General features: G+C 33.2%; 2 protein-coding genes across 12 annotated transcripts in view; one reads left to right on the top strand and one right to left on the bottom strand.

Annotated features, from left to right (window-relative positions):
* Socs36e (Suppressor of cytokine signaling at 36E) overlaps positions 1 to 26,915 on the bottom strand; it is a 191,152-nt gene that overhangs the window by 39,327 nt on the left and 124,910 nt on the right. The window lies entirely within an intron of this gene.
* Eag (potassium voltage-gated channel protein ether a go-go) overlaps positions 1 to 26,915 on the top strand; it is a 74,806-nt gene that overhangs the window by 25,502 nt on the left and 22,389 nt on the right. For 2 of the 11 annotated variants that reach the window (XM_077405052.1, XM_077405002.1), the window contains exons 3-4: positions 18,836 to 18,936; positions 22,452 to 22,584. In XM_077405052.1, coding sequence (XP_077261178.1) covers positions 18,836 to 18,936; positions 22,452 to 22,584 — 234 coding nt within the window. Of the gene's footprint in view, positions 1 to 12,056; positions 12,524 to 13,756; positions 14,152 to 14,197; positions 14,443 to 14,527; positions 14,975 to 18,835; positions 18,943 to 21,801; positions 22,320 to 22,451; positions 22,585 to 26,915 lie in introns of those variants that run through there. The other 9 variants (XM_077405044.1, XM_077404994.1, XM_077405063.1 and 6 more) reach the window with 8 other exon arrangements.

Here is a 26,915-nt window from a genome sequence, read left to right as displayed (position 1 = left end):
GTATTTAATCGTGCTAAAGTATACTTATAATAACTTCCTTTACCTGAAAAAGTACTGCCGTAACGGAAACATATATATCTATGACAATTTACAAGACATTTTACTAGAGACATAAATTTTAGAATGCCACAACGATAACTACTGCATCAATTAAAATAATCATTAGTTCTATATGTATGTGTATCCGTGTATATACATATATGGCATATAGGATTTACTTGAAAAATATTTTAAATAGAATAGATGTATAATTTTATTTATGATACACTTTTTCTGACGTTATATCACTTAAAGGACGAAAGAGGTCTTCACCCTTGAAAAAAGATCACACTTGGAGAATGTCGTGCAGGATAACTGCCGAGAGAATATGGCGTGCTCAGAATAGAATAAATAAAATATGTAACAAAACGTATAAAGTGTCAAATGTGAATGATATACCGATGCGAATGTGCTTTTAAAACGATCCGTTTTCTCTCGCAGTATCTTTATCAGTTATAAGATACTGCCACACATCCGAAATTGTATATTATTAGATAGCATTAACACTCTATTACTTAATTCTTCAATAAATTTTAAATTATGTAAAATTTTAGATTTTAGATTATCCAAATTTTATAAGTTTAATAACAAGTATGTACGTATTTATTTATGTGTATAGTAACACACACAGTATTTTAAAGTAAAAGATGATATAATATGATATAATATTTAATATTAATACACATTTAAGATATAATAATAATTGTAATTTAACTTTATAATGTGTGTGTGTGTGTGATTTTTTAATTTTTTTTTTAATATACAATTATTAATTTTTTAAATACAAAAATTATGCATGATAAAACAACAAAAAAATTTTATGCACTCTAGGATGAAACAAATAATTTGGATTTTAATTAATCCAATTATTCGTTTAAGTTTGAGTTGCATCGTCTCTCATAAAGTAACGCGAACGCAATGATGAAATTTTTGTTATTTCGTCTAGATATTTTTTCTGCATACACAAGCGGGAGATTCTAAAATACATATCTTGCTTATCGTTGGTTGGAAAAGTGCCGAGAGTAAAGAGACGAGACAGTCTTTCGTGGCGAATGTATCTCACATGCATTTATCATGTATGTGGCACTTATACATATATTGGAAAACAACACATAGCGTTCGAACGTGATATATGTAGATGTATTTAGGATCATGCGATACAGTTTACGTTACCGCGAATCAAAGTGTATTTATACTGATTTCTATCAATTTAGCTTAGTTTTGTAAATTGTTCTCTTTGATTGCCATAATACGTTTATTGAATACTAAAAATTAAAAAAATTATATTTAATTATTATTATTAATAACCTATATATAACTATTAAAAAAACCTTTCATTGAAAAAGAACTAACATATTATAGATAAAATTTATCTTACAATTTATCTTTCTAAAATTTGTGCGATTTAAAAAGATACAATACACACATTATATAGACATCTGCACACACATTCATAAGAAATCGAGATGTGCGATAAGGGAATGCTCATCTCGATTTATTAGCTCCATTTAATGTCGCTAACGGAGTTATACGGATTCGCCTAATTGCATCGAAGATATCCTGAGAATTCGTAGGAGGACTGAAGGACCCCGGTATGCGATCGTGGTAGCGCGTTCGCATAACGCGGCTTCCGCGTATAATTTCGCGATATAAATTATAGATATCGCCTGCACAGTACGTTCAGCCTGATTATCCCGAAAACAACCGCAAAGATTAATCATTGCGCGATATAGCTGAACTATAACGTGGTATCGCTTGTCGATACCGTATTATAGAGTCGCGTATCACAATGTTAGGTTTATTAGATATGTCTACACGCACGCGACAGATACACAATAAAATATTTATATCTCCGTGCATAGCCAATCAGCGTTAGTGGGGGAGAGATACTTCTATCCGAGCAGAAAAGCGGAATAAAGGAATTGAATGTTAGGGAGCGAAGGTGATTCCGAAGAGAGAGAGAGAGAGAGAGAGAGAGAGAGGGAGGGAGGGAGAGAGAGAGAGAGGGGAGATGAGAGGGTGAAAGGGTGAGGACATGGTGAGTCGGGGTCGAGGATGAACACTCGGGCGTTTCCGCGGCTTTTCGGGCTCGTCCGCTGGGTCATTGGGTCAAATCTACGGTTACATCCAGAGTAGGGAGAAGACTAGCAGTCATATACACCGTTATACGCGTTCACAATGCAAACTTCAACCTTAGCCGCCGCCACCCCCAGTTATTCGATGCGCGCCTATTTTTAGAAATAGCTGCCCCGTGTACGAGAGAAATCGGAGAATGAAAAGACGATGAGGTGTGAAAGCAAAGGAGAGGGAGGGAGAGGAGCAAGACGACGAGAATGAAAGAGGTACAAAGCAGCTGCCATGAGTCGACGGCCCTCGAGACTCTAACGGCGCCCTCGAACGATCAATATTTATTGTCAATCTAAGTATTGACAATCCTTGTCGTTAAAACGTTCAGGGTCAATCGTCGATCGACGTGAACAGAGTCGAGAAAATCTCAGAGCAAATCTAATTACCGAGAATAAATCCTAAGTAGTCGTGCAGGAAATGTTTAAAGGATGTAAATATCAAAACGTTATTTATATTCTCATAGTTCCACACTTTTTATATTGCAGCAATTAAGCAAATAAATTTTATTATCTCCCTATTTTACTCTCTTAGCTATATCCATAATTTGTATATGCATTTTGGCACTTACAATGTTTTATTAAATTTCCAACCTGTAGGTATTTGCTATTCAAACATGTAGCGCGTATATTATTCAGCATTGTCACTTCTCCAAACGGTATCGTTTCTGATTAATCCATACATTATTCTCGTAGCTTTCCCGTAGCTATGTAAATTTCGAACCACCAAATGGGGAGCGAGGGAGTGTGACAGTCACACTTATGTGTACATACGTCGCTATTCACGATACAGATTGCTTCAAATGTTCATTCATCTGAATCTGAAGTGATAGACGTTAAAAATCAACTCTATCCGTAAAAGAGTTCCTTTCTTTTTTAATGAAAGATACACAACCAGGGATTTAGCGTAATAAATTAATAATGCTACGTCAGTAAGTTAACATAAATTATAATTTATTATGAGAAGACGCGTTATTAATTGCCTTATACTTATTATCTTATAAATTGGACACTTGTGTCTAGCGTATTTCTTTAAATAAATTATTCTATTAAAAGCAACGAAAAGGACTGAAGAATGCATGGTAGTCGACATCCAGTATGTTTCTATCAACTATTATTTTATTAGCCAAATGACCAATTTCGCTTAATCAAAGCACAACAGAGGCTTTTCTCTTTCCTTCGAGAGATATTTCTTCAACCCATCTCTATTATATCCTGAGGAGAAATTAACACTCATTTCTACACTCATTCTCTGTAAATTTACAACGGACAAATATTAATTTTTACTATCTCTCTCACTATCGGAAAGATTTAATCTCACTAAAAATTCTCACTGACGATGAAAAAATGTATTGCATCTCCCAATTAAATAAATTAATGTACTCATTCGTTTTTATTTAGAGTAATAACCAGATTGCAGATTGACAGAATATGTACACTCACTCTGAAAAAAATTTGCACGTTTGCATATCGTATTTCGCATTCTCAGATTACCCGCGATTATGTCGATATGCATGCATGCATATATATATGCGACATGTAAAGATATATTATCATAAAAACCTCGCTAACTGCAAAAAATCGCGAATGTTGCGCATAAAATTTGCTTACACGACGATATCTCGACAAGCAGAGATAAATTTCATGAAATGTTTACCGTTCACTCGTTATTGAAATCTCAAAATCTCGCGTACTCGCAACTCGTGCGTTCGCGTAAAAGAGTCACGGTGCGGTCTCGCTTCGCGTGTATTATACGCGTGTCTCTTGATAATGTGACTATTCATGTCGGAAAAGACACTAAACGAATCTGAAAATCACAAAACTGTGTATGCACGACTATAGTAATCTTGATAGATTAATGGTTAATAGCGTATTGGCAGTAATTTTACCGGGACAAGTTGGCGAGAACGGAGATGATTCGCTACCGCGTTACTTCCGTTTCAGTGTTTCAACGCTGCTAGGTCAATGGGTCAAACCAACGGATATTTGCAGCAAATGAAATCGCACGCATCGCCTGTGTACTCAATGCACTCGCCAATCGTTTTCATTTTGTAGTCCGAATTTTTCTTTGTTTTACGAAGGAAAACTTTATAATAGTACACCTTTGCAATAAAGTACTGAATGTACCATTCTTCGAATACGATTCATGTTGAAATCCCACGTTGCATGTAAAGAACAATTGCGAATTGTTCGTGCTATGGTAACTTTTAAGAATTTTCTGATGTGGCGGCATATATAATATCTTCATTTCGGGCATTTATTTAATAAATTTCTCTAATTAATCAATGGTTTTTTTAATACACGTTAAGAGAGCGAGAAAATACAAAAAATATATAATATATATAATCATTTTGATACTGAATATCGTAGAATTAAAATTTTTTCTAAAGATCTAAAAGAGACTAGAGTTAAAGAGAAACGACTTGTTTACAGTTTACACGCATATAATCATGATTTTATTGCATTGAAATTTCTTCCACATAGAAACGTTCGAAAATTCGTTAACGCTCGAATAGGAATAGCTTCTTTGAGATAAAAATCTAAAAATGGGTATGTGAAAGAAACCAAATCGGAAGACGCGCATCGAAAATCTAGGTAAGAGGAACTTATGTACGACGCACTGTTTCTTATGTATGCGTATATCTGGGTATGCGCACGGAAACAGCGAAAGAGAGTTTAAATTTGCATCGAGAATACTCGAAACGAGAACAGAATCTATCTTGCGCGATGTCGAACCTGCGCTACTCAGGTGAATAATTGACGCGAACGTAAATTCGCAAAACTCGGTTTGCAATAACTTTACGTTAATGTTACTCGACAACGTGGAATAACATAAATAATAGAACTGCTTCCTAGCTAGTTTTTTTCCCTTTCAAAGAGAACCAACATTTTTTACCGTAGTATTTGCGCAAATGCGAGCACTGCATGCATTACATTACATAAATAAATTTACATAGTTTCTATGTAAAAGTGAAATTAAAATTGCATAATTGAATACAGCTTCTCTTTATTTTTGCTAAAATATTAAATTGTTTGATTTTCCGGATCGATTATAATTATTTTTATATTGTTTTGAAGTATATAATGTATAAAACTGCGACGATATGAAAATGTATAATGAGAACAAAAACTCAAGAAGTATCGTAGAAAGGTTTCGAGCACACACATAAAGAGAAATAAAGTTGAAAAGTATCCTTTACCATATTTTTCTTTCTTTTATTAATCACACACAGTCACTATTCAGTAGAATAGTATAAAGTGTAACGCGTACACGTGTAACGCGAATTTTTGTAAAAGACTTGAAGGATACGGTATTCCTTTTAAATCGCAGGAGTTTTGCTATTTATATTCCATCAATATTATATTCCGTATTAGACTCCCGTCAAACGTACGTCATCTTTAATCATCTCCCGTCTTATCCATTTTCATTCACCTTTCGACTGCAATCGCGCTTCTGTAGAATCAAAAATAGTACAAGATCTATAGAAGAAGAATTTATGTCAAGTTGGAGGATGATCGTCTCGACGATTTCAATAGGGTGACGACATCACCGAGCTGTTGTCTATCTTTTCTCTGTCTTTTTCCTCTTATGGTTTTCTGCGAGAAAAATTTTGTATTTAGAAATCGACATTGTTTTACGGATGTGTATCTAAAAAAATTACTTTGATCAAGAGAAATCCTATAATATACAAGATTTCTAAAATAGTATGTCATAAACAATCATAGAATAAACGTAAAATATCGTTCTTTCATTAATATTTCCGTATATAAGGTTATAAAGAGATAAATTCTTTAGAATCAATTTATCATTGATTATAACCTTTTTATTCTATTATAAGCATTAAATGAATATTGAATTGTGACCACATTCCATTTGGTGGAAACAGGAAAAGTCAATATATGTATTACGTAAAAATAATGATTATCCTGTAAAATTGCTGAGTTAATTTATCTATCTTTTGTATCTACCAACCACATAATCCGTAGAATTTTATATATTGCGTAACATTGTTATAAAAGTATGATAAAAACGTTGGAAAAATTTGTAAATGCAATCGAAAAATATATCTTGGTAAAGATAAAATATTATAGCCGGATAATTATACACACGTTCCGCTGCAAGCACCATCGCTTTTCATGAACGCTGACCGCGTTCGAGTTAATTGTAGGCATTTTTAGCGTCGCAGCGTCGTAATTTTTAAATATCTGCAAAACGAAATTTTTACGCTAACTTTTTTACAAGCGCACGTAATTGGCCGCTTCCAATTATCCCGGTATTTGACAATATATATTCTCATAGAATTAATCTCGCTGTTTAAAAATTTCATCTTTTTATTATTGCCTTATTTTTGCTATTTTACAAATATAAGAGCTTAAATTTTAATATCGTTATTAAATCAAATGTACACATTGGTACACAAGTCTTAAAATAGATGATTGGAAAAAGTTATATATCTGGTCAGTACAGATTGTACGATGCCGTTATCTTTATCTATTTTGAATCGCTTTTACTGTGCGAGACGTCAAGAGCTTTCATACGAAAAAAGAAGCTTCAATAAATAAGATTATCTTTTTATATTATGTTTAAAGTCAGAAATAGAGAAATCATTAAAGGGCAATAATTATATTCAACTTTATAATCGTACACTTTAACGCTAAACAAGTGTATTCCAAATTTCTACAAGATATGTAGGTAGTACATATTCGAGATAAATGAAGGCTTAAGTCTCCGTGTGCATATTTTTATATACAAGTATGATATTAAGAAACTACAGACTCCCAAATTTAATTTGCAAACTGTCGTTTCATCGACATTATCATGTTTTTTCAACACGCGATACCGCAGTATCTCCGCAGCGAACATAAATTGAGATCGTTCCCCTGTGCTTTTTCCTTGAACTCGTTGCAATAGTCTGTGAAACTTCGAAATAGACGATGGACGCATACATAACACGATTGCTATAGCCGCGTCGTAAAATCGGTCCAGCGCGCCCCCGTGAAATTTTCAGTGCTCCGCGCGGCGCGCCAATCTTATCTAACTAAAGAAGGAAGTACATATCCTTAAAAAATATCGACATTCATCAATGCCCTCAAAAAACGATATCCCACCCCACACATAGTTTCGTGAAATGTGCGCACGGTATGCAGTGTCTTGCATTTTTATTGTCCCAAAGAAAAATAAATATGTTTATAAGATATAAGAAAATTTTTTAAGCAATTGACAATTATAAATTCAGCTCCTACCAAAAATTATTTATATGACGAAGATGAATATACATATAAACAATTTAGACAAGAGAGAAAACTAAGGCATAAAAAAGTATTGTGCAAACTTTGTCGCGTATATCCCATAACAGGGATAAAATATAGCAACCATACGCGTTGAAATATGCATTCGTCGTATTACCAGACTCGACCTTAAAACCCTTAAAACTGCAGAGGATCACGACTTTAAGGATAAATATAACTGTGAAAGATATTCGTCTATTTCATTTAACATTAATACATATTTTTATCATTTTTATTATGTATGCATATTTTCCAAATTCTTATAAATTATAATATAAGAAAGAAAAGATTTGTAAGAGGAAAGTTTATCTATACGCGTGTTCAATCAATGTTTTTTTGTTTTTAACTAAAAAATTGTAAATTATATTTTGAGAATATATTTATTACTAGTTTTTAAACGCTGTATTTGAAAACTACCTTAGTGTAACAATAATAATTATAAAAATGCAGTCTCGAAAGTATGAATCTCATATTATAACGTAATAGGTATTTTAGAATTTTTGTTAAAACAGAAAATTTTCTTAAAATTGCAATGGCCTGAGAAATAACCGGACCGCTTATTCACATTTACAATCAGCAACGTGTATCGTAATTAGTAATTGCATTAGATACGTTAGATCGCGTAATTTCACCCACATCTTATTAACTTTTTACGATCCGTACAAGTTTCGTCAGCGTTTCGAGGTGCTTCTCGAGGCAACCTTGATGGCGGTCGACGTTGACGAGAATTCGCGCTCCGACGCACATTAAGAAGAACGAAGCGAGCGACAACACGCGATCAGCGCGTCCCAACGATAAATCATTCGTAATCGTTGCAGTTTTACGACGGACGCGGCGGGATAAGGGGTACTCGCGGAGAGGTGCTGCGTGCCGTCCCCGATAAAGCGCGAGAAGCCTTCGGGAAAAGTCTTTGCGAGGGGACGACGTCGCGTGCGACGAAAATCCCTGTACCATGCGTGAAAAGCGACGAATTTAGAAGTTCGCGATATACTCGACTCGATCGAAATCGAACGGAATGCGGCACGAAACACGCCGAGAAACATCTATAACATTTAAAATTAAAGTTAAAAAAATTTTTTAAAATTGCAATTATAATTAAATTCTACAGAAAGAACTATTTAATTTATTTTTTTACAAATCCAAAATCCAAAAAGATTAATTTATGAACTTTAATTCATCTTTAAACTTTGAAAATGATTTTAAATAAGAAATGAACAACCACTAATTCTAATTATATCGAATTTTCTAATTCGAATGAGATCTTTTTGAGTTACAAAATAAAATCACAAGAGAAGATTTGGAATTATAAGCTCTCGGAAAAACAGGATGCATTTCCAAAAATATATTTGTTATTCTCGCACAATCATATATATTCATGCTAAAAAAACAGTGAATTAACAAAAATGTTCTATCTTTGCCATACTATCCCCCCTCCTCTCTCTCTCTCTCTCTCTCTCTCTCTCTCTCTCTCTCTCTCTCTCTCTCTCTCTCTCTCTCTCTCTCTCTCTCTGTGAATAGATTAACCGCAATTTACGTCACACAGATGCAATATCATAGATACATCTGGATTTTGAATAGAAATAAATAAATTACAGATTGCATTTTGCAATCTGTATTGACAGGACAATTGCAGGTTTGAAAAGCTTTTTATCGGATAAATCCTATATACATGTACTATAGTGAATACTGAAAGAAGCAAAATCTATATCCGAATCTATATTAATCAGAGATCGTTGAAAACATAGTAGTGGTTTGATGATTTTATCGTTAAAATATACCCTCTGAAAAACATGTTAAAATTCGCTCGACACGTTTAGCGGTTTAACTTCTTTTAATCAATAAATATTGAGAGAACTTCCGTATAAGACAAAGTAAAGCACTGCGTGAATCTGGCATCTTGTTCTGAGGTATTTTTTGTGCTTTAATGACCAGAACGATTTGTTTAACTTATAGAGAGAACTATGAAACTATTAAAAATAAAGCTAGAACTCCCTCAGTACTTTATGTATTTCCACAAAATGATACGCCCCAGTGTGCTTCACACGCATACATACAAAGATAATGCAGCATGTAATTTATTTTAGATACAATTTCATATTTAAAGTTGACAATCGTTTATCGACAGGTTCGACTCATTATGAACAACTTGAAAATATTAGTAATATGTTTCTTTATGGTACAGTATAACATTTCTTTTGACCTGGAATCTTGTTGTATAGAGCAACTACGTTTTTGGGCAAATTCTATCCCGTGCATTTTTATTTCACTCTGTCGACGCGTTACGATGCGGATATCTATACCCTCTTTATGGTCACGATATATTAAATCGAGCACAAGCGTTTTGCAGAGAAGAGCTGCGCTCAAATTGGGACGCCGCGCCGCGCCGTCTTGATTCCTACATCTGTGGAGATGTGTAGCTCCGTCGTCGTAATAACGCGTTGGATACAAAAGGATGTAGTAGCGTTTTCGGTGTTGGAGTTCCGCTATACGATCGACTTTGCCTCGTGACTCAATACAATCTGATTTTTGAACTTTTCCATTTCGCGCGAGAAAAAATTGTATCGCAATGGCAGACGCTAGAACTTAATAAACTCTGATATAGAATTTACAAGAAACCGAACAGACACCGCATTCATGTTTGTGATTATATTTTTATGCAGATTATATCTATTAAATATTTTTTCTTTAGGGAAAATTTGAAAAATAATTATACATAAAGAATATAGTAATTTGCTTAGAATATTATAATATTGAGATCGAGCAATTATATATACAAAGCAATTTAACGGTAACAGGTAATAAAAGGTTATTACGTGAGAAATTTATTCACATATCTTGGTATATAATATGTACGTAATGAGATAATCTGGCAAAAATGACGGTTAATTTCATAATCTCGCGGAGAACTTAATACTCATCAAATATGTATAATCCGCCGCCACAGTGATATATATCATCCCTTTTCTCTGTTCCGAAGTTTCGAGCACAATAATTCATGCAAAGAATATATATAGTTATTCTCCAAATTAAGCAACATACGATATGATATCATATTTCATACCAGTAATGTATCCGTTTTCATGTTAACTATGCTTTTATTATTATTATACGTGATTTTCTCTATTACAACTTTCAGTACCGTTGGCTTTATCTAGTAGTATAACCGACTATCTTCAATAATTAATAATTTGTATTTAATGCAATATAAGTGTGATTATGTTATTATTAGATTGGGGATCAGTCTATTAAAGCACAGCTTTCTATTGAAAAATTCTTCCGTATTTATATATATATATATATATATGATGTTATATTAATTTCTAGAAATATATCCTAGAAATAGAGTAAATTATATACGCGTTTCGCGTGTTACTGCAATTGCTTTATGTAATTATATCACTTATACATAATTGCTTTGTAAAACATTGTTTTTATACATATATATGTATAATAACATAATGTTTTACAAAGCTCGCATTATGTTAATAGAAAATGTAATTATGACGCATTGCGTTTGCGAGAGGACATGGTAAAAAGCCATTTAAACGTTTCTAACTAAATCACTTTTCGTGTCCTCGAAACATAATAATTTTTAAAAAATCCTTGCACGAAAAAGAAAGGTCAATTTGCCGGCTACAATTAGGCAGTGTCAACGCAAAAGACCAGAGCTAAAAAATATCGGAAAATATATCATTATATAATAATTTATTTTTCAATATTTTACATATTTTTACATATTTTTACATATTTATCAATACATAATATTATTACCAATCTAAACAAAGCTATATGCATACATATACATCACGCATGAATATGTATTTGAACAAAGTTCAGTAGTATCGTTCAGTAGGTATATGCTCAAGAATTCTTGAATAAACATTTCTGAATACGATGTCAGTTAATTGATACTATCCAACGTTTTCAATTGGTCTGTTTTCACGTTGCGACAGTAAATTAATTTGTTTTTTATGTAAAAGCTAATTATACATCTGATCAAATTATTGTACATTAAAAAATCTATCTTTTTAACTTTTTGTTTTATAATGTCGAGTGAGACTCGTGTTACGGATTGAACATATGTTTATAAAAAAAACCAATTACATTATATATATTCAAAGTTTTATTTCATGATATTATATTATTTAGCATTTACTAGATGAAATGAAGAGAGATTAAGTATGTACTTATATTGCCAGATCTGTGTTTTATCTTCGTATATGCGAGCGTCGTTGTGACTATGGCACGCACGGTCACAAATTAAATCATAAGGCAAGGGACTAAGTTATTTCAATTTGTTGTAATATGACGCAAAAATATAGCAAAACTAGAGTATATATAAACAGAGTTTATATTTATATACGTTGATATTTCTTTCACGGATATATTTCGATGCAGCTGAAGCACACATGAATTTATTCCCAATAACATCGTATACAAGCGCATTTTGAATAAAAAATTTATGCAATGACATCTCTGATATGAATGAAAGTACGTATATGTATATAATTATTTGTAGGTTCAAGAATTCTTATTTGTATGTATAAAACTTTCCATTTTGTAGTTAAAATATTTTTCTCAATTATACCAAAAATTTTGTTTCGCTCAACAACATCCTTCAGGTATATCGAACAATTCATTCACGAGGTGTTCACGAACTACCGTGTCAAGTCCATCTTGATACTGAATCGTAAAGACTTGAGAGTGCTTGAGACCCACGGGCGGTGGCTTGTCCAGCGTAATGCAAAAACTCAGCTGTGTATGTTAAGATCAACCGTAAGCGCATGCAAATATACTGACTGCACCTTGACCCGATCTAACTTCAGTCGCGAGAGTTACTTGCGTGCGAATCAAGATTAAGTAAGGTCGGCCTGACCTTACTTGCCGCCGACCATCAGACACGATCACCACGTGCGTAATCGTTTTCTGAAGAGCTTGCCGTGATGCCGTATTTCTTAATAAACCAGCGACTGATAAGACTCGCGCGTATTTTTCCCGCACGACGGAAAACGAGATTAGGATATGGCAATCAGCTTGACGCACGACGTATACGACGCACTTCTTAAGATATAGTTAAGTATATAAAATTTACTCAATTTATAAATCTGATATTTTATATCCATTACACGAAATTTTAAAGCTATCGTAATTATTATGTTACTGATAAATTTGATATCGTATAAAATATTGTGACATTTAGTTTCAAGTCTTTGTATTCTGTTTCGTGCGGTTTTAGCTTTCAAAGATGTAATATTTTGTAAGATACTTTAAAAGAAATTTGTCACGAAGTATCGTTTGTCATTAAAAAATTTTAAGTGCACAGCAACTAATAAGTTATATAAGTAGACTTTGATTTGCCATATGATGTTCATTACTATCTTATCCAAATGTTAAACGTCGATGTTCAGTGGTACGTACATCGATGAAATTGTCGCGAATTGAAATGTTGTATCACTTATGCGTTTCAATCAAGCGATAGCTAACTCATATAGATAGGCACACGGTCATTAGAACTATGAAATAGTGATGGTCCTTCTTCGTGATAGCGACAAAGAGGTTAACACCGTCTGGCCTTTCACGCGGCAATTTTGTGTGGGCGTTATAAACGTGGTTCTTTTGTGTGATCTCCTTTAATTGTAATTAAGAAATTACGTGCCTTCGATCGATTCGTTTCTTTAGATTGTTCGAATTGGTTTTGCAAGAAAATCAAACGCTACCTGCTATAATAAACTGTAATTTGCGGTATAATTTTTTAACGATTTAATCTCTCGCGCGTAATCTCAACTTCGTTACTTAATTTCTAAGTATTTTTTATGCATGGTATTCTCATTAGATTACATGTTTTTTTTTAATTGCCAGATTTTTAGTTAATACGAAACATGATAGAATACATATTTTTTTTTCGAAGAAAATATAGTGTTAAGGTGAATAGAAAGTTAATATAAAATATCTCATAATTCCAAGCTTGTTCCTCAAAATTTTTCGAATAATGTAGAAGCACATTATAAATTATTAATATTTTAAGTAACGTTTTTCTAATATAAGTACTGCCGACATTAATCGCAATTTTAACGTTTATTCGTAGTGAAATAACGTTTACATAAGATGAGAGTTTTATACTCATCAATCTGATTTATTTTCGGGTAAAGCGCCCCAAAATTCAAAGGTCAAAGTTCAAACAACGTGAAAGCGGCCATAATTATAAAAGAAGGGTAAACCCATCAAGAGATTACTCTGGCAAGTTAGTGTATTTTGTGTTTGTTTAAATCACAGTAGATTATCTCATTTACTACATTAACGTTAGAAACGTGAAGTCAGGCTTTCGTGACTAATGGAACTCAACATTTTTCCTGCGAAATACCGGATGTTTCCACGTAATAAATTTTCCATGTGTTAAGTACTAAGGAATCACTTGGGAAAAACTGTACGACAATCTGATAGTACGTATTTCCCAGAGGACAATTGGACAAGATAGTGCCACACACACATAATTTGTCGTACTTGTTTATGTATCTTGACCTAACGCGACATTTCGCAAGACTACAAATGGACTCGAGATATTGCTAGCCAAAGTATCACACAATTTTTCCAATAATGCAGCGAAGCAAGTGTTGTTCGCACTTTAGATCTTGTAACGTTGCCCGATTGCCTTGGCGCTTATTACTGTGGTTTCGTCGGGATTCGTCTTAAAGCTTGCAAAGTATGTATTTTCGTGGAATCCAATATGCGTCGTAACTCGTAACAGGACACATCGTCGTAACATGAATGCGCATGTAGTATTTCTCTTAACCAATTTCGATATGTGGTATTATTGTCGTAAATATATATGTATAGAAATAAAATATACATATATATATCTTTTCTAAAAATTACATTGGGATTGAAAATATCGAATAGTATATTTTTCCTTAAATTTTATTTATTTATTTGTTACATATATGATATATTTCAGTCACGCTAAGACAGATGACAGATGACCCATCCATTTTTGGTAAATGAATTATGTTAAATAAATCTAAGCTTGCACGCAAAATCTTACTTGACTTTAATAACTTTAATATTTGTATATTATAGAATATGTTTTTAAATATCCTTTTATAATATTTTTTTTAATAAACGATATTTTCTTACATCATGTTGTGCAAAAGAAATCTTGCGAAAAGATTCTAATAAAACAGCTTCGTAAACCATTTTATTTGAAAAGAATAGAATTTGTGTGTGTGTGTGTGTGTGTGTGTGTGTGTGTGTGTGTGTGTGTGTGTGTGTGTGTGTGTGTGTGTGCCCGCACGCGCACGCTTTATCGAGATGTGCCATAGGATTGAAAAGGGCAATGGGTTATCGCAAGCCATAAATTCGTTTTCGCATGATTTACATCAAGAAAGTTACAATGAAAGTCGTTGTAGATTAAAGGCTCATACAAACACGGATTAGTGACGTGTAGTACGAAAAATTCTCTGCTCAGTACGACTGCTTCAAGAAATTCTGGAAGACGTTCTATTCTATCTTATGCATGTCGAGTAACGGTGAGAGAAGAAAGCTGGAAAATCTAGTAGCTATGTCGGATACTTTTATCAGACAGCGTTACTAATGGATTGGTATCATGTTTTGCCATTTGCTCATAAAGTGTTGGTATGTGGATGGATATTCACATACATATTATTTTTACGTCAAAGTAACTATGCGAGGATAAGATTTATGCCTTACCAGCGCCTAGAATATTTCGTATAAAAAAAGTGAACTGCGTTCTCGAAACTGCTTTTCTGCGTTTTAAAACTAAAAAAAAAATGAAAAAAATATTTTTGCTTTTAACGTGTATTCAATCTTTTAAGATTCTCACGACAATGATATATTTGTCGTTTCAAATATATGTTAAACTTTGTATGAAATTTTCTAAAGAATTTTTTTCTAGTAATTCACATTAAACATACTTATTTCTTTTTAAATATATTTTTTTTTCTAGAAAGTATAAACAACTGGTTATATGAGATATTGCACGGCACGGGAATAGGTTAATAAATCATGGAATAAATTCTTCTTTGTCATCGTAATAGTTAACGGAAATCATCAGTCGGGGCAGTGCAGAACATTGCTTGAAGACAATAGACTCTTCGAAGCGCTTTTGTGCCGTCGCTTCGTTACTTCTTTAATTCTTCGAAAACTCTCCCTTCGTCTTGAAATTTATCTCATGCTCGAAAGTTGTTCGACGCGACGGCGTCGGAGTTTTGAACCACTATCCATCCGTAATCTAAATCTTTTTAATGCGTTTCATCGATCCGCCTGGTCCGAAGTGGTTCACAAAGCGAACTTCAATTCTTTTCGTCGGATCATTCGTCTCAATTAACTTCCTCCCGGGATCGTAGCGGCATTAATTGGTTTGAAATCGTCCGCCGTACTTCCGTAATTTTTCTATTCTCTCTCTCTCTCTCTCTCTCTCTCTCTCTCTCTCTCTCTCTCTCTCTCTCTCATTCTTCCTTTCAAAAATAAAATATTTTGATACAATATAACAATTTTACACATCGCCAGATGTAATTCAAACAGAATTAGCACAGAAATAAAACACTCTAAATGGAAAAACAACTCTAAATGGAAAAAAGCGATATCGTATTTCACATCTTAGTTTTTGCTCCTAATAAATTCGTATAATTCATTCATATGCAAAGTACCTAATAAATGCTGAACTACTAATATAGTATATCATATCGCGTGAAAGTAACATGCGTCGTGAAGTTCAATTATAACTACGTCGACAATCTGATCGATCGATTGCAAGATTACACGCAACTGTTTTAATTTGTCGTCTTATCTGATTTTAATGTATTTTCAACTATGTCTTAATTTTTTCAAAATTATTTCTCAAATAATTTCTTGAAGGTATAAACAATAATTTTTTATATGCAATGTATTTGATATATTGATGTATTATGTAATTGTATTTTTTGTGTATACACTCGTGCAAAATATGTTTAAAAAATATATTATTTTTTTATTTACACGCACGTGCGCGCTCACACACACACACACACACACACACACACACATTCTGTTTTTTTCTTAACCCAATGTTTAAGCGAAGGATACGGCTTTACGGAAAAAAGGAAATGTCGGTTGCATTTCATTGGCTTCTAAGTAGAAAAGTCCATTAAAAGCATCCCCGATTTGCGTCCATGACTTGCGTCGACGTTTACGTGACGCAATGTCACTGTGAAAGGAACGACCGCATTCGTTCCATTACGAATATTTTTCATTTTGCAGAACTTTTCCAAAGTAAATTTTGATTGATCTGGACATTATTCGCCGACGCGAGTATAATTCGGATCGAGAAGCAAGACTAACTCACATATTCATGCTCGAAAAAAATTGTATAAATTCTGTAAACACTATGTGATAACAAATAGAGAATCTTATGGATAATAATGAAAGAAAAATAGATATATTTTCTTGTATATTCATAGTTAATCAGTGCGATAACGAATTTGTGACAAAAATGTTATTCAGAATATAAATATAAAAATAACTATACTGATATTATTTATTTTTATTATATTTGTTTTCTAATAATTTTCATGATTAATGTATTTAAAATTAATATATTTAAGTATGTAACACACTCTGGTTTTTAAACGGAAAATTCTGTTAACTGGCGACAATCGGTGTTTAAGATATACGCAGACCGAAAAAATACGCAAACCAACAAGATTTCTTTCCGATGTAGATTTAATAGGAACAGGCAACAAAGTAATAAAGGTAATAATAATTTTCACAGGAGTTATTACAGATCAGACTTCGACCAGCTCCTATTGCGGATGTTGTAGGCACACCTGGTGCGTTATATCCATTCATCTCCCCCCCCCCACACACACACACGTATACATAAGAATAGTATGCGTACTATTTTATAACTCATTGAATGCAACAGGATCTACTTCAGAGATCATACACTCGAAGGAGTGCATCCAACTCCCTGTGAAAGAATGTGGAAAAGAACGGGGACGATGGATAGAAATACAACCGCGAGAAAAGAAAAAGATTTGAACAAGTTCATATTTGTTACTTAACTGGCTTAATTTTGAGACTGTTTCGAGTACTGACCTACGATGTTCATTATCGATCAGTCCGAAAAATATCCTTTTTTTAATCATGTATGTTAATGCTTCGATACTTTTCGTTGTAGCAATATCGGTTAAATGTTTGACGAGAAGATTTGAATCGTTCTATACAGATTGAGCTCTCTGCGGGATTATATAATAACACATGGTATTAATTAAATTAATAATATTTTATGATTATTGGTTAATTCTTCGTATAATATTATATGTAGGTACATTAATCAAATTCATCAGCATTTATAACTCAGTAATTCGCATATGTTCTCGTTTGCAATTAATAATATATAACAAAATAATAATTTGTTAGAAGGAATGGAAAAAAGGATCGCCTATGTCTCTATCTTGCGAGCGTAATTTCCGATTTATGCTGACTCATGCGTTGCAAAGTTCAAATGTAAGGGCCAAAGCCCAAAGCAGCGTACTTACGTCCAAGACTACGACTGTCGTATATCGCTACCCAATGTTATGTGCTTTGGCCCTAAGGCTTTTGCTATGTAAGACGTTCATTGTATAACGATCGTTTATCGTAACATCTTGACGATGTTGACGACGATTGTTAGCAAATAAATATCTATGTGTTTTATAGCCAGATTGTTAGACGATCGTCTTCGTTTAAGATTTAAGAAATACCTGTAGCGGAGGATTCTGTAACTCCTTAACAACAGTTTCGGTATCGATCGGACAGTGTTGCGCAGCTTTTTTATCATATGTAATACCCGCGCAACGATACCGAAACTGTCGTTAAGGAGTTATAGAATCCCGTCTCTGTAACCGGAGTCGGTAACATAACGATTGCGTCCTCGCTCGTTGTCGTCACAAATCTTCTTGCAACGCTCTCGAATTCCTGTGTCGCGATATTACGGCACCCGAGCATACCTGATGCTTAAATTTTATGAACCGTTTTCGCGCATCTCTATGTCGCATTATATAAGAGAAAGAGAGAGAGAGAGAGAGAGAGAGAGAAGGGAGGTGGAAAGAACGGAGGGAAAGATCTGTTCTACCATGAAACATTTCACAATCATATTCACAATATTAATGTTGAAGATATCCCCATTGATATAAAAGGTTACAAATTATAGATATATTTATATTTAAAAAAAAGATATGATAGAAATATATATATATATATAAAGATTAAATGAAACGAGGAAACGGCGAACAAATAAATAAGGTAAGGTCCGACTCAAAGAAAAAAGCGAGATGAGAAGAAATGCATGTTTTTGTGTCACGTTTTATTATACTCAGGAGAATAATGTTCTGTTCTTTCTTCTTTCACAGCCGACAGCAGTTTTCTACTAGCAAACGCCCAGATCGTCGACTTCCCAATCGTCTATTGCAACGAGAGCTTCGTCAAGATCTCTGGTTACAATCGTGCCGAGGTACGAGTACGTTATTTGATATACTAATATTCGATTTGTGCTTTTTCCAACCTTTTTATCCTTACTGATATCACTATGATAATAATACTTGCGTATAATTGTAGTTATACGCAACCGACATAATGCATGGAATGTTTATACTTTACACATAAATTTACACATTATGTTAATGGTTAATTAATTAATTAATTAATGAGTTAATTACATGTTATGCCAAGCGTCACAAATTTATTTAATTTATCAGATTTTCAATTAATTTATCAGATACACAAACACCCCAGTGGGCCGCCAATTATCTGAACATGGATTATTTGGACATTGATTTCCTGCAACAGCTTGAACATTTAAATAAGAATACCATATAATAATTTACACATTTCAATTATATTAAAAATACATTATTTTATTTATACCGGTTAATATTTGTTTTGATACCGCATATATGCATTTTTTAAAAGCGGATAGGTGCGGATAATCGATAACAAGCGTATTACTGTTTCTCAGCTCGATTAATTTATTATATTCGAAAACGACTTGTTATTAACAATATTTTATATTAATTTCATTATATTTTCTCTCTTGAATTATAGAACCAATAGGAATTTATGTCGTTGCACGTTTGTGTCGATCCCTCTAAATCTGTTTTCTTTGGCAAAAATCCAATAAATGTTTGCAACGTTGTCATATTTTTCGGAATATTCCTCGATATTCATTTGATTATACTATGAGCAATGGCTCGCTTATCCTTAGCCATCCCCATACCTTCTAGGACGAGAGTGGTGCGAGTGACGTACGGATAATGGGATTTAGCGACTAGGGTTGATTCATCAGTATCGATTTGTTATAGTCGTGCATGCGGGGATAAAAGATAGAAGGGTATGTGCGAGACAAGAAGTCGAGAGATGGTATCACATTGGCCAACCCCGATATCGAACTCTCTAGCTAAAGGCTAATCGCTAATTTAACTAATCATTCACAATCTACTCACTGAATTTGATAAGTTGGTGTTTATTTTAAGAAGTACTATCGAATATTTATTATTGCTGTTGCAGAAAATGTCAATATCTACGCGAAACAAAACAATAATTGATAAACAGTTAAAATTGAATGAACTATGTAATAACTCTAATAATTGAATTATGTAATAATAAAGCTAGAATTGAACTATGTAATAACAACAACTAGAATTGCGCTATAAACAGCGAGCGTACAATAGAGCGTCATTATTATTCATTCATCATATAATGTCCTAATTCTCTTTTGCTTACTGATTATTCTCTTTATGTTCATCTACATTTTCGATTGCACATTATATTATACATATTTGCAGTTTTAAAGGATTTGCTTGAATATATTTATATTAATAATAACAAAGATCTAAGATGGAATGAATTTTTGATGGAAAACAGGTATAAATATAATGTCTGCAGAGGATAAATAAAAAATGCGAGAAATCTTGTTAAATAGAACTCGTAAACTAACGACAGGAGAAACACGTAAAAATAATTTTTCACACTTACGTTGAACATCTTGAATTACTTGATTCGAATGTGACTCGGCTCTAGCGTCTCGACAAAAGTGACGACGTATAGTAGTAGCCGCCGCAGTAACCATCTCGTTTCTGTAAGACTCCCAGTGTTCCAATCCTATTGTTTGAGAAGATACATGGATTTGGGGTTTGCAAACTCCATTACTGGAAACCGGATTGGGGATGCTTTCGAAGTTTTTGCAGGATAAAGAACGAAAGTGATGACGACATAGATTGACGACGAAGAGTACATTCCGCGCATTCTCGATCTCGTTCGTATTTTGCAACAAATGTACATCACATTGTTATTTTACATTAAAGACAAAAAAAGACAGACGTTTAAATGCAAAACTATTTATTTGGATGAACTATAGAGAACTAGACAATCATGAGCTCTTTTTGTACAGTGATTGTCGGTTCTTTTTAAGAAGTAATAATTCTACTTGGCCACTTGAATAAAAATCTGCTGCATTTGTGACTTTTCGCTTGTTATAGCTGTCGCAATTCTGTTTACGTAGCCACGCAGTATTATTAAGGAAAATTACGTTTTTAATCCTATTATCTTCAGCAGCCTCAAAGACGTAATCGCGTTAATATATAATCGCAGTCGTAAAATTATTTTCTTCGTTTAAAAAATCGCTAAGTTTTCTTTAAAAATCATGCCTCTGTGTTCACATCAGTCAACAATATTACGCCCATACTTTTCTGCTTGTCCATTTTTTAAAAGTACATCTTTTTTTATTGTATGGAAAGCGTGAAAAGAGTGCAGCTAATACAATAGACCTGTTGTTGTATACAGGAAATATGCGCTATTTCGTGCCGTTTTATTACACATCTGCATGCTGCGAATGTTGAAGCGGTAGTTCCGAGCAAATATATTTCGATAGTATTTAAAATAATCTTCTTAATGTGTGTGTGTGTGTGTGTGTGTGTGTCAATTTATTGATAAAGTTGATGGCGCGCGAATAAATCGCAGAGGTTTCTAGTTTTTTTTTATTAGAAGTTTTTTCCTTTATATATTGTTATGAACAGATATTGTTTCTCTAAATGCCATTCTTTTCACAAGATTGCGTGTCCAATTAAAAAATTGCGCCATACCGCAAATGACGGATTTGATCGGGATCGAACAGGAATTTCGTTCCTGTTGCGTTTGTGAACCGGGGGATTTAAAGGTCAACACTACGGGATTAATAAATCTGTTTCGAGGTTGAAAAACACGATATCACTAATGCTCGATATCCTGCACGAATGGCACAAGCTGTTTCTCGCTTTCGTCGGCATTTGATAACATTTCGGGGTCAACCTTTATCAACATTATCGATCCACGAGATCGCTATTTAAAGAAATGCTTTATTCACATTGGCTTCTGTTTACAGCGTTCAATGTGCAATCAAAAATACTGCATTATACATTACATGACTTTTACACACAAATACACACGTTTGAATTTAGTGACGTTATCGATTGAAAAAATAACTACTTGTGAAAATAATTTATCGACATTTTCAGTTTATAATCGTATCTCGTAATTATATTTTTTATAAAGTTGATTAAAGTTGACCAATTTTTTCAGCATTTTACATAAACTATCTTAAAGCGCGTTAACATTACGTGGACAAGATCCGAACATACCCACACACACACACACACGAACACACACTATTTCTGTATGTGTGAACGCTTAGAAATTTTAGACTATTCAGATTATTGGATTATAATTTACGAAATACTCTTTATGAATATGATCAAACAAGCGCGAAATCCTCATTTAAGGCCGATCGATTCTAATTATAAAACTGATTGATTGGTTTTTTACCGTCTGTAATCGTGTCGCGCATTTATCATCTGTCCATGTGTATGTTACAACTGCTTATCTATAGTAACAATGAGTGTTACTATATACAATACATATACAACGTTCTGTATATAGTGGAAAAATATAGCTATCGCAAATACTAATATTAATATATTCCCTTTGTGTTTCCAGGTTATGCAAAAGTCATGTCGTTGTGGATTCATGTACGGGGAATTAACGGACAAGGAAACGATCGCCAGGATCGAGGAATGTCTCGAGGGTCAGATTCACGATCAATTCGAGATCCTGTTGTACAAGAAGACCAGTGAGTCCATTATCCTTGCAAATTTCCGCATGCAAAAGCTTAAATGTTCGTGGGGCTTTTTACGAATGTCAATGGTTTTCGATGTAGCGTTCTCAATGTTTCATATGCAGAAAGGAAGAACGATCGTAATAAACGTTCGAAGATACAAAATTTTACATCTTTTTTCGATCTAACATATAAATAAATCACTTGTTTATTTCGCGTTACCGCGTTAGTTACGTAAGCCAATAAAATCGATGGACCTGCACGGTTTTAAATATAAAGAAACGCAATCAGTAAATTTTTTCATCATTCTTATTACAACATAAGACGATTTAAGAAGATTAAATTATTCGTTTCCGGTTTATAATCGCGTGGTATTATTACAAGGGGATGCAAGTTTCGCGAAATTCACACGATGTAGCAAAATCTCATTAGTAGCGAGTACGTTTTTCTTCATGTATTTATCACGCAGGGTAATTGAATAGCCGTGCAAAAAGGTGGTTGAGAAGGGAAAGAAAAACTACCTGCGGAATCTCGGCCAGGGAGTTATTGCGCGAAATTTGCATACGCGTGTTTATCGGGCCGGCATCTAGTTTCCTATTGCGCCATCGTGCACTTTATATATATGTATTGTGCACGGTGCGGAAACGTTAAGAGGTACCCGGCAATCAGCCGGATCTATGTATTTAATGGAAAACAAAACGTCGTCGCTTAGCGTATAGAGTGTAGAGGAACCGACGTTTTACCAGCGTAACAGCATTTGCATTGCGTTTATTGGGATATGTAACCGACGCGCGACGCGAAGCTGGAAACGCGCAATTTATGGCTTTTTCATATATGTATAGCGATATAAGCATGTGAAAAAATTGTTGCGTTACTTTCTCTTAAAGAAAATAAGATTTTAATTAAAAAAAAAAATCGATTTAATAAGTATTCTATAAACGTTTGGCACTTGTCTCATTGCATTGTCAAGCTAGTGAAAATGTTGTGTGTGCACTGTGCACACAGTATAGATGGGATATAATGTTTATCAAAAATTATATCATAAATTTAACTATATATATTTAACAATCATAAGTGCAGTGTGAGAATATAGGAAAATATTGATCGTAAATTTATAAAGCACATTATGAAAGCATACGTATATTACAGTTATAATGTTCGCAACAACAATTACTTACTAATAGCAAAACCGTCGATTCCCGTTTTGCGAAAACGCCTCGAGGCACGAGATGTATCAATGTGCATGCACAATATTCGATGGAATATCAAAACGTAACTATTTGCATACATCACCGATAAGTTTCGCGTTTCGCTGGTCGTTCTGCCATAGTGTCGCATCATCTCGCTTTAATATTCGCGTGTTATCTCGTTTTGAAGCTTTCGAAGAATATTTGATTAAAGGAAAACGCCCTCCCTTAATTCACGATGTATTAAACATAATAACGAAAGATCGTTCTGTTTAAAGGTACCCCAAGAGGTATGTCTAACACAGATTCGCAAAAGCGTGCTCGCAAATGCCATCAGTAAGTCACCCACGAATCTAAAATCTATGCCAAGGACACCATATATACGACAGATATATTTATCTCATCGATAATAAGCTTGAAAATTAGCATCAAAATTTAAATTAATTAAATTTTTTATTCTAAATTTCTGATTCGGCAACCTTTTTGAAAGAACAAATTAAACCACTATACACTATTATATTGAACTCTGTTCATTTGTATTAGCACCGATAAGAAAGATGACCTAAAATGAGCTAAAATAATAATAATTTGAAATTTAGAGTTATCGTTAGTATATTTTGCAACCGTTTTATCGTTAGGTCTTTATTTTCCAAAATTCTCTCTTTAGAATACTTACATTATGGAAAATAATCACATTCTCTTCGTAATCGGAGCTAAAACAGAAAGTTTATCGCCTCGCTATAGTCGTTATAGCAACATTTGCCGATAGTTGTAAAAATAGATCGCAAACATAATTTTAACCCCGCTCATTTGGTGAGTCTAAGTACTTTTTTGTCGGAAAACCACGGTCGACAGTCCTTATCGTCGAAAGGAACTCAGAGATAAATGCGATGACGCTCATTTTTCTCCGAGAAGAGGAAAGTCATCTTGAAAATTATCAATTTGCAAGGATTAACCCATAGGGATAAGTGTTAAATATTAAAAAAGAAATTAATTATGCGCCATATAACGGAAAACGAAGATTCTTTTCTTGGACAAATTTTATATTTATTCTCACATTTTATGTTCTCTTCTCAACACAAAATTATAACATACAATTATATAATATATTGTCAAAAAAATCTCGATTCCAATCAATTTGTCTAATTTCAACGATACTTCAAAATCGGTACTAAAAAAATTCGTATAGCACACAATATAAATTAATTTACTTCTTATCCATTTGAAAATTGTCATTATTATATCTATATATTAAAATTTTTAAATTTAAAGATGAAATTAGTGTACGTGTGTGATTTATTATCGTCATTTATTATTAACGTATTGTCGAACAACAAAATCTTATTCGTAACTCTTTCATCATTTTTTTCTAAATTAGGTATATGAATTTACAATAAATTCTACGATCGTACAAATTCAATTCAATTCAATTATCACACATATTATTCATTAATAAGACCGAAACATTTCGATCGATTGAACAAACCGCGGTGGTTATTTCTCTTTCTCATCATTAGCAAATTTCATCTCATATATCCATTCATATGTTCTGATATATATTTTATGATACTGCCATTTGTTTCGTATGCAATAATGCATAACACGCTTTGTAACAACGCATGTTGCTATATAATTACGCCGATTATATTCAAGCGTATGATTAGTATTCGTGCGTATAAGGTTTAATATCGGGGTAATCAAGATAATTTTGATATTCTGCGATAAATGTATCATCTCAATATTTTTCAATTGATAACTCTTAACAAAATATTTTAAATAAAAAGTATCCTTTGATAAATTATATTATTATTATTAAATATTATAACAATTGCTAGATTTTTCGTTGAGAAGTATTTCGATGCTGAGTTTTCTCTGTCACAATTATCTCGATTAATTATGAAACCTTTTTTACTTCACTTAGAACCGATTTGAAGCCGTAGTTATATGCTCTCACAGCGATGACTTACACTTTTTATTATTTCTCGGAAACATGGTCGTCGATATTTCCGTTGTCGATGTACGTTGTCGATGCTTCTCATATGTAGCTCGTATCCCGCCGTCGTATGTCGCTCGACAGGCTTACAAGGTTGCTTAATTAATCCAGTTGTTGGTAAATATCCACATAGACGGGTAGATGCAAAATATTATCGAACATTTATATATTATTCCCTCGGGCCTAAAATTTCATCTACATGTTTGAATTCCTGTATTTTTTTTATTAATCTGCGATATAAGAACAAAAAACGAAGTATAGAATGAGATATTTTCGAGACTGTGTAAGAATGTGTCTCGTCAAAGAATGAGCTTATAAAGATATCCAAGAGAGAGAGAGAGAGATGCCAGATTAATTTTTCTATTCATTCGCATTTAGATTTTTTGATATCGAAAACATATTTTCATACGTAATGACATATTTTTATTAACGTACCTGTCTTTATTACTTAACTCTTATAACCCATATATTACTCTTTTCTTCTCATACTTTAATTAAATCTTACTCATTACTTATTACTAATTATTTATTCGCATGCTCGCATGCTTCACGCTACTAAATATCATAAGCGAATCCCTAATTAGATTCCATTGGCCTGAACTCTCATACAGCTTCGATCCTGCATGTCAAATATGTGACATTGTGGACAAGTATGACTATTACAATAATTTAGTGCGCAGTACGACTTGTTACTTGGGTTGGCGAAACATCATCACGTTACAAGGATTAAGCGTCAACTTGGAAATTTATTAGATAGTACATTATGCCTAATTAATAAAGAAAGCAACGCAATAATGTATAGACAAATGTTTTGAACTTTTATAGTTTATTTGTATTATTTGAGAAAGAGAATTACATCGAAAAAAAGTTTTCGAGTTTCTTTTTGGAATAAAGTATCTGATTTGGTTATTTCTTTATTTAAATAAAATATATAATTTTGATATTTCTCCTGTTATATTAATCGTGTATTGATTTTATTATCTTATCTTTAAAAACTTGTCTAATTTATGAAACAATAATATGATTAATGTTCATATTTTATTTTCTTCCTCTTTTGCACTTTTATATTATTGTATATGATCACAGCATCTCATTGGAGTCTACCTTCTGACACACGTAGCGTAGATTCTTCTAGATTTCAACAGCTGAATTGACGACCAGCTAAA

This window comes from Temnothorax americanus, unplaced genomic scaffold (assembly GCF_048541705.1).
Source record: "Temnothorax americanus isolate GAGA-0224 unplaced genomic scaffold, ASM4854170v1 Scaffold1, whole genome shotgun sequence".
In the NCBI taxonomy this organism is placed as follows: Eukaryota; Metazoa; Arthropoda; class Insecta; order Hymenoptera; family Formicidae; genus Temnothorax; species Temnothorax americanus.
The sequence above is the reverse complement of the archived record's forward strand: the minus strand, read 5'-3'. Positions and strand labels throughout refer to the sequence as shown.